Genomic DNA, 18,317 nt, shown 5'->3' with positions numbered 1-18,317 from the left:
AAGTTGTTAAATTGATGAGAAGATCATCATCATCATCATCGTTTAACGTCCGTTTTCCATGCTAGCATGGGTTGAACGGTTCAACAGGGGTCTGGGGCACCAGGCCCAGTCTGATCTGGCAGTGTTTCTACAGCTGGATGCCCTTCCTAACGCAAACCACTCCGAGAGTGTAGTGGGTGCTTTTTATGTGCCACCTGCACAGGTGCCAGACGAGGCTGGCAAACGGCCACAATTGGATGGTGCTTTTTACGTGCCACCGGCACAGGGGCCAGTCAGGGCAGCGCTGGCAATGGCCACGTTCGAATGGTTCTCTTACGTGCCACCGGCACTGGTATCTCAGCTACAATTTCCATTGATGTTGAGAGATTTCGATTTTCATTTTCACTTGCCTCAACAGGTCTTCACAAGTAGGGTTTGTGTCACAAGAAGGAACGGTATGCATAAGTGGGCAGGCTACGTCCCAGGTAGCGGCCACGGGTATGGTTTCACTTGTCCTGCCGGGTCTTCCCACGCACAGCATACTTCCAAAGGTCTCAGTCTCTGGTCATTTCCTCAGTGAGACCTAAAGTTCGAAGGTTGTTCATCACCACCTCGTCCCAGGTTTTCCTGGGTCTACCTCTTCCACAGGTTCCCTCAACCGCCAGGGTGTGGCACTTTTTCACACAACTAGAAAAATCATTTGTAATCATTTAAACATACAAAACGAGTGAGCATAGATTGTAACAGAAAAAAAATATTCAGTTTGAACCAAAGTATGTGACCAGTTGTATGTAACACTTATTGTTTTTCATGCAGACAGCATGTCTTAATTCTTTTTTTCCTACATGTACCATTGTTAAACCTTAGACATTTCCTTCCTTAATGATTCATGCCTTCAGCAAGTGTGGTGAAGGCTATGCTGTGCAAACAAATCCATAATAGGGCCAAAACATGTCCAGTGATCCCCGGAAATGAAGATGTTGATTAATAGGGTGAGTTTTTATTTTTTATCTCACTGCACAATAATTTTTATACATCTCTTAATTCTCCTTGCATCAAAAGTTACTAAAGGCAGTGAGTAAAGATTAGTTGATCAAGACTGGAAAAGGCAAACAGAACAAAAATGAAATTCAAAGAGAACAAGTTGAACAAATTGGAGAGAAAACTTAGCATGTTGAATTTTGGAAAGCCACTGAGGATATATGTCAATAAGATCCTGGGCTTCATTGAAAAAACAGAGTCTTATTATAGCAGCTCAAGATCAAGAACTTCAGATAAAAAATCTGATATAAAAAAATATGTATGGGGAGAAGGCGTCAACAAAATGTAGAGTATGCAGAATTTTAGATGAAATGATGGCACATGCTGTTACAGAATGCCCTGAGTTCGCCCAGGAAGAATATAAGAAATGGAGCATGTTCTTTTACACTGGAAACATTGTCAAAAATAGGGGTTTAAAGCAGGAAGTACATGGTACAATCATTGGATAGACTAAGTACTTAAATTGGAAACATGTAAGATTTTGTGGGATTTTTCTATTGAAATGGATAAAGCCAGATATTGCAGTTACAGACAAAGAAAGTCAAATTTGCATATTGATTGATCCATCGTATCTATTAAATATTAAGATTATGAAGGAAGCTGATAAAAAGTTGAAAAACTACAACCCACTGAAATTTGAGATTGTGAGAATTTGGAACATGGAATCTGTAACAATTGTACCTATGATAACTAGTGCATTTGGAACAGAGTGATAACAAAGACAAATGGATAAAGATCATAATCGTGTGTCTTGTAGAGCTTCTACAGAAGATTTGCCTCTTTAGAACAGGTAAGATCAGATGGGTTTTGAGCACTTGATGGCTTAAAATCAAGTGAATATCTTAAGTTTACAGGAGTAACACACCACCCACATAAAATCTACCAGGAATAAGATCAATCCTCAGTAATGATAACAATAGTTCTAACTTTGGCACAAGGCCAGCAACCCCCAAAGGGACAAGTTGGTTACATAAAACCTAGTATTTGGCTGGTACTTTATTTTGTGACCTCAACAGTATTTGAACTAAAAATGCAAAGAGCTTGAAGAAATGTTGCTAAACAGTTCTTTGCACTAACAATTCTGCCAGCTCACCACCTTTCAATGGTTTCAAATTTTGGCACAAAGCCAGCAGTTTGGGCGTGGGTGAGTCAATTATGTCAACTCCGGTGTTTAACTGATACTTATTTTTATCAAAGCAAGCTTCTCAATGAATATGCAATTGAAGCAGTATTAAACTAAAATAGCCATCTATGTATCATATTTAATGTGTACACTGGAACGAGACAAAAAGTCGTACCAGCAGCAGCTAGCAAATATGCCAGATGCATTTCAGTGTTGTTGAGCCTTGTCAATGATGTGTACTTGCAAACAGCCATATGACTAGATAAGATTTGTTGCACTGGCTTTCTTACAAGCCACTGCTACTACAATTCTTCCCCACCACTACAGTATTTATTGTTTTCTTAAACATAGTATGTCTATAACAGATTTCAATAATATGAACATCATTCCCTACTATCAAAGCAACCAATGTTGTTATACAAGCAAAACTAGTATGGTAAGTGTAGATATGACTGTATAGTTAAGAGGTTCACTTTGGAATCACTGCCTAGATACTGTTGGCTGATGACTTCTATAGCCAAGAGTTGACCCAATCCTTTTCTGAATGAAATAATTTGCTTAGCAAAAACTGTAAGAAGCATATTATGTAATTGTGTGTCTTTTCTTTGCCCTGACATTCAAACTTTAATTGTAAACAAAATCACTTTCTAACAAATAACATCAGTTGTTTTATACTTCTCTATGAAAGCATGTCTAGCTCCCCGAGTTGTTTGTTATTCAAGAGACCAGAGGAATATCTTATTTGGAAACAGGCAAGTCTTGGGGATAAGAAGAGCATCTGGCTGTAGAGACTAATCTCTCAATGGTCGCCCAATTCCCCAAAAAGATATGTAACTGATTTTCATCACACTTGCGTGATATAAATAAAATAATCTTTATTTATGACTTCACATAGTGATATTATAGTCGAGTCTACAATCAACGTGCAATAACAATCTTACCAGTTTGCCTCGTATAACGTTTGTTCAGAGACATACACTACAAAAATGTATAAATAAAACAAAAGAATATTTGCTGTGAACACATCTGGTCACAATTGAAAAACATCTTGTGAACCACCTACTTCAAGATCTACTTGTAAAGCTAAAACAATTAAATAGTTAATAAAATTTATTTATTTAATTTTTTTAAAGAATATTCTTTTTCTATTTTATTCCCCAAAATTTAATGATTTTTTTTTACTTTTAAATTTTTATTGAATACTTTTTTCTTTTTCCTTTTTCTTCATTTAAAAAATTATCAGGCAACAAATCAATGCCTTTGAAATTCAAATAAATAGCTAAATTCAGAGATAAGGCTTTATAAATCACAGTATACGAAATTGAATATATGTGGAGTTAATGAATAGAGAAAAAAAACTGTATTTTTAATATTCTTTAAGATAAATTTTGAGAACAAAATCTTTATTATTATTTCTTAACCTTTTAAATGTCTAATCAATGCTCTTAACTTGTAACTCTCATCTTTTCTTAGAAGATGATTTGGATTTTATAGGTTTCTTGCCATCTGAAAATAAAGATGTAAAAAACTCAGACATGTCTGGTAAACTCTGTTTGGCATTAAGAGCATTCATTTGAGTTTGGACCTCTCTTTGAGTATCAGGATCAGCGGCATTCATCATCTTTGGTAGCACCATAATAATAAGCAATGGCAAAACCATAGTCAGAACCATTGGGTTAAACAGGAAGTCTGTCATACGCCATTGCTCTCGCATCTAACAAAAAGAAGAAAAAAGAATAATGATTTAGACAAGATAAAATATAACTGCAATTTCTTTTGATACGACCAATTTTGTTATAGAAAAGGATATTTTTCTGTACTTGTTTCAGTCATTTGACTGCGGCCATGCTGGAGCACCGCCTTTTAGAGTGGTGAAAGAGTACAGCAGGGATCACCACCTCCTGCCGGAGCCTCGTGGAGCTTTTAGGTGTTTTCGCTCAATAAACACACACAACGGCCGGTCTGGGAATCGAAACCGCGATCCTCCGACCGCAAGTCCGCTGCCCTAACCACTAGGCCATTGCGCCTCCACATATATAGTCAATTAAAATAATATGTGCTTATTTTATAGACCACAGAGTGACAAAAGTCAATCGGATTAAAATTTAAACTTAGAATGAACACTGAGGCACCAGGCTGTCAATAAATGCAAAGATTTCTATCAGTCGTAAAGTATTTAGCAATAAACAATTTTAATTAGTAGCTCTAAATAAATGTCATATATTTATTCACGAGAAAGGTTTCATCATCAACATTGTTTCAGCTGATCTGGCTCAGGAGACCATAACTTGGTTTCTATAGCTGAATGCCCTTCCTAACACCACCATCTGCTTGCAGTGTATATACTGGATGCACTTTTTCATGACTACAGCACTAGAGAGGTAGTTGAATTTTCAACATTAAAAGGATCCTCTCAACTTTACACCTGATATTGTGTACTGGGTGCATATTATTGCAGCATCAATACTAAAAAGAATAGCAAAAGGCTTCAACTGCTATGTGGAGCTACATCAACCATATCCAAATTCATGTAAGATACCTCAGCTACGAAGGTATGGCAAATTAGATGAGGAACAATAACATTAAAAAAATTAATTGCAGACCAGTAACGTGAACAATTAGAGAAGTTTTAGAAATGGTTGACCAAGCTTATCAAACACCAGGTATGAAAATCTCTTGATTAAGATGCTAATTAGACTACAATAAAAATTAGGGTATTTTGCATCAACCATTCTTCAAAATGAATATTTAAGATCTTGTTGACCACATTTTATTATTTTACCAAATCCTTTTTTATTTCTGTTTTAAGTACAAATTTAAGCTGCAAAGTGTTAAGTAGCTTTGCTTCTTCAATACAAGTTTATCTTATCACTGACACACAGATACATTGCCTAGTGGTTTAGGATGCAGAAGGTTTGTGTTGGTTTATGCAGACAGTGTCACTGTAATAGTGTCAGATACTTCAGAAATCTATTTCCAGCAGGAAATGTAAGAGGGGCTACTATTAAATAAATTCATAAATTGATTACTTAAAAGAGGAATCAAACAAACAACAGAAATAAATATCATAATAAAAACTACATAAACTTCACTGGATCTTTCACAGTGTTCAAACTTACTCTAGACATGGTCAATATTTCAATAGTAAAAGAATTGTATGGTACTAATTTTTGACAGAATGTGCAGTTGTGTTTTTATACTAGTGTAACAGAGAAGCCACACTGTACCTGTAATAACCCCAATTCTTAGACATGTACAGTGCATTCCATCATGTGCATGATATTGGAAACAGTAGCACCCTGGATACTGTGAGTGTAGGGCCATCTAACGTGAGTGGTTTGGGGTTTCATCTGACAACGTGGCACCTTGTCCAAGTGTCTTCTACTATAGCCCAGCTCTGACCAAAGCCTTCTCAGTAGATTTGGTAGATGGAAAGTGTAAGAAGCCTATTATGCAAGTGTGTGTGTGTGTGTTCATTGGACTAAACAGAACAGGAGGATGAGTTGCTGAAGAGGTCACAGATGTGTAATGTAAGATTTCCAGACAATGAACATAGGATAAAATAAAGAACAATAATAAACGAGTGAAGAATGAATATATAGAGTGGATTTATTTGGAAAAAAAAATGACCATCCCAAAATAATATATTATATGTATGGGCTTCTTTCAGTTTCTGTCAACCAAATCCACCCACAAAGCTTTCTTGACCTGGGGCCCTAGTAGAAGACATTTGCCCAAAGTACCATGCAGAGAGACTGAACTTGACACAATGTGTTTGAGAAACAGATTTCTTAACCACACAAGCATGCCAGTTAATACATACATACAAAAAAGAATCAGACAGATAATTCTGCTCTTATAAGATTAAATAGCACACTCACCTGGAAGTAGTTAGCTTTTCCTCGCTCCCGGAATTCTAAAGGGTAGGCTATTGTTTTTAATGAACCAGGCTGAAGGTTATTTACTTTACGACCTCGTATTTTACCCTTTGAGCTGATATCAACACGTGCTGGTTCAAACAGATATGCAGGATGATGGATTTCTACAACATATGAACCAGATGGTAGAGCTCCAACTGTAAAAGTTCCATCAGTTTTTAAGAAGCCTGTATATTCTCCTCCATCCACCAAAATTTTGATATGAGGCATCCAGCTTTTATCAGAAGCAGATAGAACCTGAAATAAAGATAATAATTAAATAATTATGGCTAAATAGATTAATAAATTAACAAATACATATCATCATCCTCATTTTATCATCCCCTTTTCCAGGGTAACATGGGTTGGACAAAATTCACTGAGGCAGATTTTCTACACTTTTTCTCTGTGCCTTATGATTGAGTTCCATTCCGACTGACAGATAATAAGTCAATCTGGTCATATATCGAATTTATATTTTTCAACATTATTTTCATTCAACGCAACTGATTAAGAGACAGTGGATACCTGAGTTGAGGGAGGCCTGCATTGCCAGATGTTGTCATAGTTATCATACGCACAGCTGTCCAACATCCAAATATCGATTTTTTATTTAGTTATTTCTGTGGTCATAAGTCAAAGAGAAGGTGTAACTGTCCTTCTTGTCACTCACTCTTGCCTGTTTCCATTAAAGTAATATTTCCCCCTGTCCAGACACATTTTCATGGAAAATTAGAAACAAAGGCATCCATTTGCATAATGGTGATGTTCATTTACAACTAAAGTAATGTCAAGACAGACAAAGACATACATGCATATACATACACTATGCTTCTCCCAGTTTCTACCTACCTACCAAATCTACTCACAAGTTTTTGGCTGGCCTGAGGTTATAGTAGAAGACAAGTTGCCATGCGATGAGACTAAACTGAAAACCATGTGGCTGGGAGACAAGCAGGATCTGCTAGATGTGTGATGTTAGCTATGCCATTGTGCATAAACAATGGGACACAAATGTACAGAGAGAAAAAAACTGAGCATTCTAAGGTGAAACGTGTCAAATAACACAAGCGAAAAAAGCCTTTGGAAGGAGAAGACTGAAGAAGATATGGAAAGAAGTGTTAAGATTTGATCTGCTTCAAGTGGAGAGCTGCTGAGTAAAAACAGACCCATACAACCCATGACAACATGAAAAATTGTTTAGTGGGAAGGAGCTTAAACCACAAACAATCAGCAAAAAAACAAAAAGTATATACGTATTAGCAGGTCACAGGTGGAAGAATATATATATTTCTGGTAGTGTCTGATGTTGAGTGTCTGAATATTAAATATTTTTCAAGACAATGGTATGGCTGTGTGGTTGAGAAGATTGCTTCCCAGCCATGGGGTTTTGTGTTCAGTCCTACTTGGGGCAAGTGTCTTCTGCTCTAGTTCCAGGCAGACTAAAGCCTTGTGAAGGGATTTGGTAGAGGGGAAACTGAAAGAACCCTGCGTCCACATACTCCCTCCACAACACTGATATCAAGAAATCCTCTTGCGAGCGTGACCTAGGCATCACTGTCAGCAGTGATTTGCGTTGGACAAAGCATATCTCTAAAATTGTCAAGAAGGCCGAGGGTGTCTTGGCATCACTCAGCAAGACTTTTGTTAGCCGCTCTCCAGCCATCTATTTAAAACTGTATACAGCTATGGTACGACCACACTTGGAATTCGCATCATCAGTTTGGAATCCCTATCTTGCTCAGAACATTGACCTCCTGGAATGTGTCCAGAGACGTGCAACCAAACGCATACCCTCCATCAGACACCTACCATATTCTGAGCGCCTTGTTTCCCTGGGCATGGATTCACTGAAGCTCCGGCATCTAGCGACGGACTTGGTAAACACCCACAAGGTTATCAACCACCTCACCAACAACAACACTGAACACCTTTTTGATCTCCATGTGTCTAACACACGTGGACATGCCTACAAAGTCAGAAAACAGCACAGCTCCCATGACTTTCGGAAACATTTTTTCACGCTCAGGGTTGCTGAAGCGTGGAATAAACTGCCTGCATCAGTTGTTGACTGCCATGACACTGCATCCTTTAAGGCCCTCATGCTTCCCGAAATCCGTCGAAACTACACCTGATTATATATACACTTCAGATGAGTTGTAGTGCACCTGAGCACTGTACACAATTATTATTATTATTATTATTTAAGTGTATCCTGTGCATGCATAGGCATGGTTGTGTAGTAAGAAGCTTGCTTCCCAACCACATGGCTCCCGGTTCAGTCCCACTGCATGGCACCATGGGCAAGTGTCTTCTATAATAGCCTCAAGCCAACCAAAGCCATGTGAGTGGATTTGGTAGGTGGAAACTGAGAGAAACCCGTCGTATATGTGTTTATTTACCTCCACCCACGCTTGACAACCAATGTTGGTGTGTATACTTCCCGTAACATAGCGGTTCGGTAATAGTGACCGATTGAATAAGTACTAGGCTTCCAAAGAATAAGTCCTGGGGTCGATTTCTTCGACTAAAAACACTTTAAGGCGGTGCCCCAGCAAGGCTGCAGTCAAATGACTAAAGCGAATAAAATATGCATGTATGTATGTGCGTACGCACATGATGAGCTTTGTGTATACGAATGGAGGGTTGTAGAATATTTGCTTCAACGAATTCCGTCTGAAAATAATGAAAAATTATGCTGTGGCAGACTCTCACTAATCTACAAATTGGAATCTCTATACACAATTTGCTGATCAGTTCAGTAAAATTATCAGCTACAACTTCAAAAGTGTAGAACTCATAATTCATGTAAACAAAAATACAGTTCGCTTATTTTAAAAAAATGTATATCAAAATGTTAAAAATGTACATCCAGAATTCATATACTCGTGTAGACTATTTAACTTAACGTCTTTTAAAAAGTAGTCCTAAAACCATTTCTGTAGTAATAAATTTTCAAAACCACAGACAGGAATCCATAAACTGTGAGGGTGTATGAATTAAATTTATGAGAAAATTATGCTTAAAACTACATTTCAGCTATTTTATAAGTTAGGAAAATAGTGTACGTTTTCCACGACATGTTCAATATAGAAATGAGTTCAGTGAAGTAGTCTTGCATTGTAGATGACAAAATCAAGCAAGATCGATTGGGAAACAACAATTTAAAAGGTCAGTAGAGAATGGCTTGAGGACTGGAAGTTCATTAAAATATAATATGAAAAATATTAATGGTTCAATAAATATTAATATGTCATCTGTTGTAAGCGGATTACAAATCTGAGTAATATATAAAGTAGGTAAGCGTAGAGAATAACATGAGAAAAACTGTGCTAAACTATAGAACGATCGTTCACTTTATTATTAAAATGTTTTTACAAATAACTTTGCATTAAAGCACACACACATATATTCTGTTATGGACATTATATATATATATATATATATATATATTGAACATAGTTCAATTTGAAAACATCACTGGAATGGGCGAAAGCGCTAATATATGATATATGTTATATGATGTATAAAAACATGTAATATACAAATAAATATCTGTAAATATAAAACCATCCGAATTTCTGAGTACCTCATTTCTTCTAATATAAAATACCTGTACATCATCTCCAAACCTTCTAACATATATATATATATATATATATATATATATATATATATATATATAATATTCATATGTTATGGACATGTTTATCTAAAATAAGGACATATGATCTTTCATTGAGTTACAAGGAATATAAAATTAAACGTTTCATCGTCCTTGTATCTATGCTTTGTTCGTGTATATTCGGAAATTGGAGGGGGGACTGGTTAAGTATAGTAGAAATTCATGAGAGTCATAGAAATATTGATATTAAAGAAATATACAAATCGGTCCCCATTTTAGCAGACATCAAGAAAAGAAGGCTTCTAAAAAGTGTTTGAAATATATATCTTACCTCTACACGTCCATCAATTTTGTGGCCAATATTATTTGTAAGTTGTGGAGAAGAAACTGTAGGTTCTTCTAAGACTGATTCGGTTGCATTGCACGACCAACTGACAAATAATAATAATATAAAATACAGCTTCAAATGAAAATACATGACAGCGGACGCGGCCATATTTAGTGACGTCAAGGAACCGGAAACACTGAAAACAGGAAATATTAAAACGGAAAAGCAGCCGATCTTTTTCACTGTAATTCGGGCAGAATTACTAGCACACCGGAGAAAATGCTTAGTAGTATTTCGTCTGCCGTTACGTTCTGAGTTCAAATTCCGCCGAGGTCGACTTTGCCTTTCATCCTTTCGGGGTCGATAAATTAAGTACCAGTTGCGCACTGGGGTTGATATAATCGACTTAATCCGTTTGTCTGTCCTTGTTTGTCCCCTCTATGTTTAGCCCCTTGTGGGCAATAAAGAAATAAGAATCGCTAGTACACCGGAGAAAATGTTTCCGGTTTTACGTTCTGAGTTCAAATTCGGCCGAAGTCGATCCTGTCTTTCACCGTTTCTTGGTCGATAAAATAAGTACCAGTCAAACACTAGGATCGATATAATCGACTAGCCTTCCTCCAAAATTTCAGGTTTTGTGCTTATAGTAGGAAGGATATTATGTACTTTAATTTTCATTTCGTCCACTAGTGGTGGATCTCTGTTGTACAACGATTAAGCTTCAATTGTTCGGTCAGCTGATTATTATTTTGTGGGGTTAATGCTTACAATATTATCCAGTAACAAAATAAAATAAAATAAATAGTGCAACGAGGGGGGGGAAGTGTAGGAAACGAATATGAAAATAAAAATGCGCGCAAAGCAACAGGGTGGGATGGTGGGGAGAAGACTTCGGAAAATTCACAAGATCCGAGTTTTTCCCTCATAACTTTTAGGAAAGTGGATATAGTGATGAAATTTTATAGAAATACCGTTCAAATGTCACAGATTACGATTATAAAGAAATTTCTGGGGAAAATGTTTTCAGAAGGGCTGAGGAGAGGATTTCGGAAAATTCACACGATCCGTTTTTTCCCCTCATAACCTTCAGGAAAATGGATATCTTTTGGTAAAATTTTACAGAAACACATTTTAAACAGAATAGATTATTATTATCAAGAAATTTGTGGGGAGAATGTTTTCTGAAAGGGTTGGGAGAGGACTGTCGGAAAGTTCACACGATTTCTTTCTCTCATAACTTTTAGGATCGAGTTTAGCGCCCGGTCACCAGAACGAAAAAAAAAAAAACCAGTCTAATGGGTGTAAAATGAATGTGAAAACAAAAATTTGCGCAAACGAACGGGGTGGAGGGAGAGGACTTTCAGAAAATTCACACAATCCGAGTTTTCCTTCATATCATTCAGGAAAATGGATATCTTTTAATGAAATTTTACAGAAACTCCTTTCAAACAGCATAGATTACGATTATAAAGAAATTTGTGGGGAAAATATTTTCTGAAGGGATGGGGAGAGAAGCAGTCAAGTTATACCTTCCTCTCTTGAATCGTTGCCATCAAGCAATTACCAAGATGAATGATATGTATATATATGCTTGCGCAAATTTTTATTTTCATATTCGTTTTCTACATGTTTTTTTTTTCTGTGTGAACTTTCAGAAACTCCTCATCGGAAGAATAATTTCACTACAAATTCCATTTCTATCGGAAGCATATTCGTAGAAATTTTCATTTAAAAAATATCCATTTTTCTGTAAGTTACGAGGAGACAAAGTCGGGATGGTACATGTGTATAGGTAGCCCTTTGCTTTATATCCTTTCAAGGTTGATAAAATAGAACGGGTTGAGCACTGGGTCGTTATAATAGACTCACTCCCAAATCGCCGGGAGTGGGTTAGTTCAGTTTCGGCTGTCATGCTCTTCTGATTCAAATGATATATAAACTGGATCAAATGAAGACTATGAGAAAGTGAGTGTGAATTGAGGATTCAATACAATTAAAAATTAAAGTTGTCAAATCAATACATGAACAACAATCTCCACAACAAAACAGAAGAGTTTTATTGTTATAAAATACCCTAAACGACGTTAAGTCAGTGTAAATTGATCTTAGTAATCGCATCTCCTTCATTGGTTCATAAAATATTATTTACAACTACATGTGGGGTTTCCCCGAACGTTGGCAAAAATTTGGTGTGTTGTCGTACGCCTATGAAATATACCATCAAACAGCAATTAACCCAGTTTAATTAATCCACAGTTGTCACCTATATAACATGATTTATTTGTAAATTGGGGAATATAGCATGTCGTTTTAATGTAGTCCATTTTGCTTTGTATTGGGTGGGGTACAGTTTTTCCGTGCAGGTTAAATATCTTTACTTTAAATAATGAAATGACTGATTCTAGTGAAGTAATAATATGAAATTAGATAAGGTTAGTGTAATACTGAATAACACATAAAGGATAAGACAGAGACAATCGGAGCCTCTGAAAGAGGAGATAATTTCAAGACTAATTAATGTTCCCAAATTAATTTACATACTCAGGGGGAAAAATATTGTTGTTATTGCTTAGTAAAAGAACAGTATAGTATATAATTTGAATTATATCCTGAATTTAATTTCTGAAGAATCATTTTATGTTTGTGTATGTCGCTTGACTAAGTGTCTTGAATAAAATAAGGTAGTAAATTTACCAACTGCATGCATAATCCTTTTGTAGCCATTGCTGAGACCTCCTTCGGTCATGACTGACCATGGGATTGCACTAGAAAGTTACCTTCCCAGGCACAAGTCCGGACAAAGTTGTTTATGGAAGACCAGCAATCGCCCATGCATACCAGCCTCCCCGCTCCACGCCACCAGTATAATCCAAGGGAAAGGCAACAGCCGATATAGCTTGGCACCTGTGACGTCGCAACTCATTTCTACAGCCCAAGAACACAACACGCAGCTCGGTCCGGGATTCAAACTCACAACCCCACGATCGTAAGCTCGACACTCTAACCACTGAGCCATGTGCCTTCACATACGTTTGCTGAAATACACTGCTTTTGTTTTAATTAATTTTTAAAATAATGAAATACTTTTGTCATTATTATCCAGGGTGTTCGCAACATGACATTATGTATTTTCATATTCTTACAACCTACCCAACCGCTTTCATCTCTCACTTTCTTCCCGTCTGCTGTATCATCATCATGTTGCTCTTTACCACCCTCACCCACTTTTCTGCACTGTTAGTCATCTCTCCTCAACTCATCTATCATTTGTCACCCTTCGACCCAGTGCAGTTTCAACAATTATCCCCTACTCTCCTCTGTCATCCCTCAATACATGTTCCTCATAATATTCAACCATTCCCATCTCTCACTCTCCCATACATTCTTGCAAACTCTACTTACCTTCACATCCTGTTCTCCTCTCCCCATTTAGTTGATGTTCATATTAGTCTTGCAGGTTACATGGTGACCTCACTGGTGCTGTACCATGAAAAAAGTACCCAGTACATTCAGTAAAGTGGTTGGCATTGGGAAGGTCATTGATCCTTAAAAACCATGTCAAGCAGACATTAGAGTATGATGCAATCTTCACTTATTGGATCCTATCAAACCATCTAATTCATGCCAGCATGGAACATCATCATTTAACGTCCACTTTCCATGCTAGCATGGATTGGACGATTTGACTGAGGTCTGGTGAACCAGATGGCTGCACCAGACTCCAATCTGATCTGGCAGAGTTTCTACAGCTGGATGCTCTTCCTTACGCCAACCACTCCGAGTGTAGTGGGTGCTTTTATGTGCCACCAGCACAAGGGCCAGTCAGGCAATACTGGCAACAGCCACGCTCAAATGGTGCTTTTTATGTTCCACCTGCACAGAAGCCAGTCCAGCAGCACTGGCAACAAACTTGCTTGAATGTTTTTTTTTTTAACTCACTCAAATGTTTATGGATGTTAAATGATGACGATTAATATGAAATTTCAGCACATTTTAATTTAGATCACTTTGAAACAGGATGCTTGTATCATAGAACCAAGTGCAGTTTCAGGTGGGCTGGTATCAACTGTTTACTGGCATTTAATAGTTAAGAGAAATCCAGTCGTGTACACAGAGACCAGTCTTTGTCCATGGAAGGATCTGAATTTAAAATAATAAGCCTCCAAAACACAATATGTTTAACTGGAACATCTTTTATGGCTAGGTAGGATGAACCAGAGATTTAAGTACTTCTTCCAAGGGACACAACATGATAAAATTATAAATACAAGTGTTCCAGTAGCAAAATTTGAAATAATGACTATTATGCCAATACAGTGGTTAAGAAACTCCTATACTAAGAAGTATTATTTGTTATGAAATACAGAGCATCTTAAGAGAAATGTTAGGCATAAGAGGAATCAGATGTGGTGTGCAAGAGAGATGACTGCACTGGTATGGTCATGTGATGCATATGGACGAGGACAGACATGTAAAGAAGTGCCAATCTCTGTGGAGGGAACCTGTGGTAGAGGTATACCCAGGAAGACGGAACGAGATGGTGAAGCATGATCTTCGAACTTTGAGCCTCACAGAGGCAATGAACTGGTGACCAAGACCTTTGATGATGCGCTGTGCTTGAGAGGACCTGTCAAGCCAAGTGCACCCATGCTGGTGGCATGTAAAGAACATCTTTTGAATGTTGTGCCTCACATACTATGCCTTTATTTATTTATATTTATATAAAGTAGGGTGGTGGAAACAGACAGACAGGCTGAGATACAGAAGCATACACACATAATCATCATCATCGTTTAACATCCGCTTTCCATGATAGCATGGGTTGGACGATTTGACTGAGAACTCGAGAACCAGATAGCTGCACCAAGCTCTAATCGACTTAATCTGTTGTCTGTCCTTGTTTGTCCCCTCTGTGTTTAGCCCCTTGTGGGTAGTAAAGAAATAGGTATGTACTATGAGTGCTTAGTTTGATTTACCACTAAAACTCCGGCTTTAACTGCAACTGAAAAACTTAGTACTGAAACTGCTTATTGAAGTGGCTATATATTTGTGTGTGTGTGTGTGTGTGTGTAGAAGTAGTGGATCTCCAGCATTTGACAACAAGGATTCAGCTGTTTGGTCAACTGAATTACTCACTCCTGAATTAACAATAACAGCATTCCACAGACACATTACCTTTCAAGCAGTGGGCCTCATGAAGGCAAAGTGGCTGAGTTCCTCTCGAGCCTGACGGAGGCAAAGTGGCTAAGTTCTTCTCAAGCATTGGGCCTCATTCAGGCAAAGTGACTGAGTTTCTCTTGAACATTAGGCCTGACGGAGACAAAGTAGTTAGTTCCTCTTGAGCGTTAGGCCTGACAGAGGCAAAGTGGCTGAATTAAGTTGGAGTGCTGGGTCTCACGGAGGCAAGGTGGCTGAGTTCCCTTTATGCATTGGGCCTCACAAAGGCAATAACCAAGACCTTTGACATTATGTCATGCTTGAGAAGATGACCCATCAAGCCGAGCAAAATCGCAGATACTGGTGTCATGCAAATTGGCACCTGTGCCGGTGGCATGTAAACACACCCCGGTGTCACACAACTGGCACTTGTGCAAGTGGCCCATAAAAACACCCATTACACTCTCAAAGTGATTGGCGTTAGGAAAGGCATTCAGCTGTAGAAAACCATGCCAAATCAGACTGGAGTCTGCTGCAGCCTTCCAGCCCAGTCAAACCGTCCAACCCATGCCAGCATGGACAATGGAACGTTATATGCTGATGATGAGAGCAATTGTAGAAGAAATTAAGAGAAACACAAGTTTATATTATTAGTTTCAGCATACATTTCACCATTGCAATTGTTTGGAACCCTGTATTGGGTGTTCCTAGTACATTTAGATGCTTAAGCAGAATGGATCATCAAGGAACACTATTGCATTAGGCTACTATTATCATATATTAGAGAGAAAGAGAGAGTATACAAGGAGTTTTCATCAACTGATGTGATGTAATAGGTATGTACTATGAGAGAGTGCCAGAAGAAAAAAAAAAAACAAGGTGGCGAGCTGGCAGAAATGTTAGCACGCCGGACGAAATGCTTAGCGGTATTTCATCTGCCATTACGTTCTGAGTTCAAATTCTGCTGAGGTCGATTAAATAAGTACCAGTCACGCACTGGGTCGATATAATCGACTTAATCGGTTGTCTGTCCTTGTTTGTCCCCTCTGTGTTTAGCCCCTTGTGGGTAGTAAAGAAATAGGTATGTACTATGAGTGCTTAGTTTGATTTACCACTAAAACTCTGGCTTAAACTGCAACTGAAAAATGTAGTACTGAAACTGCTTATTGAAGTGGCTATATATTTGTGTGCATGTGTGTGTGTAGAAGTGGTGGATCTCCAGCATTTGACAACAAGGATTCAGCTGTTTGGTCAACTGAATTACTCCTGAATTAACAATAACAGCATTCCACAGACACATTACCTTTAATTAGGCAGAATCAGCATGACAATACATCATAAGGCTGTGTCTTTCAATTACAAGTACAATCCACCCAAGAGGCTTCTGTTCACTTTCTGTGCATGTAATTTCACTCACAGGTATGGATTAACCCAGGGCTATAGAAAATGGTACTTGTCCAAGATGTCAGACAGTGGACTCAAACCAAGGACCAAGGTTGGTGGTAAATAAACTTCTTAACCATTTGACCATACTATGCCTTTATTTATTTATATTTATATAAAGTAGGGTGGTGGAAACAGACAGACAGGCTGAGATACAGAAGCATACACACATAATCATCATCATCGTTTAACGTCCGCTTTCCATGATAGCATGGGTTGGACGATTTGACTGAGAACTCGAGAACCAGATAGCTGCACCAAGCTCTAATCGACTTGATCTGGTAGTTTCTACAGCTGGATGCCCTTCCTAGTGCCAACCACACCGAGAGTGTAGTGGGTGCTTTTACGTGCCACCAGCACGAGGACCAGTCAAGCGGTACTGGCAATGGCCACACTCAAATGGTATTTTTTACGTGCCACCTGCATGGGAGCCAGTCCAGTGGCACTGGCAACGACCTCACTCGAATGTTTTTTCACGTGCCAGTAAGGCAACACTGGTAACGACCACGCTTGAATGGTGCTTTTTACATGCCAGTTCCAGCAAACCCACCTTACCCACACATTAGCTGTTACTTGTTATGCATGACCGCTTTCCCCAATCATCACACAAACACAAATGAATGACATTGCTTGTATGACAGTGACACAATTATCACACTATGTCAAAACAAAGAGACACAAACATACACACATATCATGCATACACGATGGGCTTCTTTCAGTTTATATCAACCAAATCCATTCACAAGGCTTTGGCTGGCCTGGGGCTATAGAAGAAGACACTTGATAAAGCATCAGACAGTGGGACTGAACCCAAAACCATATTGCTGTGAAGCAAACTCCTTGACCACACAGACATGCCTGATAATTTTAACTAACAGATAATATTCAGTTCATTCCTTTCTAGTACTTATAGATCTGCAGACATCATCCATGTTTCATTGTCTTATACTGTCATATTTATCTCTCTGGGCCCTTTTAAAGCCTAACCAGGCTCATGGGCCTGGTTTCCCAGTTTCAATGGCGTATGTGTTCCCCAGCTGGATGGGGTGCCAGTCCATCGCAGTGTTACTCATTTTTGCCAGCTGAGTGGACTGGAGCAACGTGAAATGAAGTGTTTTGTTCAAGCACACAACACATCGCCCGGTCCAGGAATCAAAACCACAATTTTACGATCATGATGCTGACACTCTAACCAATAAGCCATGCACCTCCACACTGTCGTATTTAATACATTGATTTCAATATATGGATGGAGAAACTTTTTACTTTAGCCAGTAGAAAATTACATTTTAAGTATTCATTAAAATAGCATGTTCTCTCACAAGCAATTTAATTTTTGTTTAATACCATTAACATACTAGATTTAGGGATTTCATAAATTTGTGAAGAAGAAATTTAACATAAATTACATGTATGTGAACAACTGAATATTACAATGAAATTAGCACTTGTTCTTCTACTGAGAAGATTGGTTTAACGAGAGCACTTTGATAGTGCTCCAACATGTAGTAATAGAATCACTTGACTTCTATTTCATGATTTCATCATCATCATCATTGTTTAATGTCCATTTTCCATGCTAGCATGAGTTGGACGGTTTGACCGGGGTCTGGGAAGCCAGGAGGCTGCACCAGGCTCCAGTCTGATCTGGCAGTGTTTCTACAGCTGGATGCCCTTCCTAATGCCAACCACTCCGTGAGT

The 18,317-nt window shown here is 38.1% G+C and overlaps 1 protein-coding gene and 1 long non-coding RNA gene across 2 annotated transcripts; both read right to left on the bottom strand.

Moving 5' to 3' along the window:
* Positions 1-976: 976 nt before the first annotated feature.
* On the bottom strand, positions 977-18,258 carry LOC118763381. The gene is made up of 3 exons (XR_004999129.1): positions 18,248-18,258; positions 14,081-14,086; positions 977-2,294 (listed from the first exon to the last, which is right to left on the bottom strand). It is a non-coding gene; the product is annotated as an uncharacterized LOC118763381 (long non-coding RNA).
* LOC115212389 (ER membrane protein complex subunit 7) lies at positions 2,982-10,210 on the bottom strand. Its single transcript, XM_029781272.2, has 3 exons — positions 10,017-10,210; positions 6,025-6,318; positions 2,982-3,857 (listed from the first exon to the last, which is right to left on the bottom strand). Exons 1-3 carry the CDS (start codon positions 10,179-10,181, stop codon positions 3,603-3,605), a joined length of 714 nt encoding a protein of 237 aa, XP_029637132.1. The 5' UTR covers positions 10,182-10,210; the 3' UTR covers positions 2,982-3,602.
* Positions 18,259-18,317: the final 59 nt, after the last annotated feature.

This window comes from Octopus sinensis, linkage group LG5 (genome assembly GCF_006345805.1).
Source record: "Octopus sinensis linkage group LG5, ASM634580v1, whole genome shotgun sequence".
In the NCBI taxonomy this organism is placed as follows: Eukaryota; Metazoa; Mollusca; class Cephalopoda; order Octopoda; family Octopodidae; genus Octopus; species Octopus sinensis.
This window is presented reverse-complemented; position numbering and strand designations above follow the sequence as displayed.

Excerpts from the sequence above, each read along its gene's own strand:
- LOC115212389 (XM_029781272.2), bottom strand. The coding sequence starts at position 10,181 with ATGGCCGCGTCCGCTGTCATGTATTTTCATTTGAAGCTGTATTTTATA. Across the intron at positions 6,319-10,016 it reads AAATTGATGGACGTGTAGAG|GTTCTATCTGCTTCTGATAA; the intron begins GTAAGATATATA and ends TCTTTATTTCAG. Across the intron at positions 3,858-6,024 it reads GAAAAGCTAACTACTTCCAG|ATGCGAGAGCAATGGCGTAT; the intron begins GTGAGTGTGCTA and ends TCTTTTTGTTAG.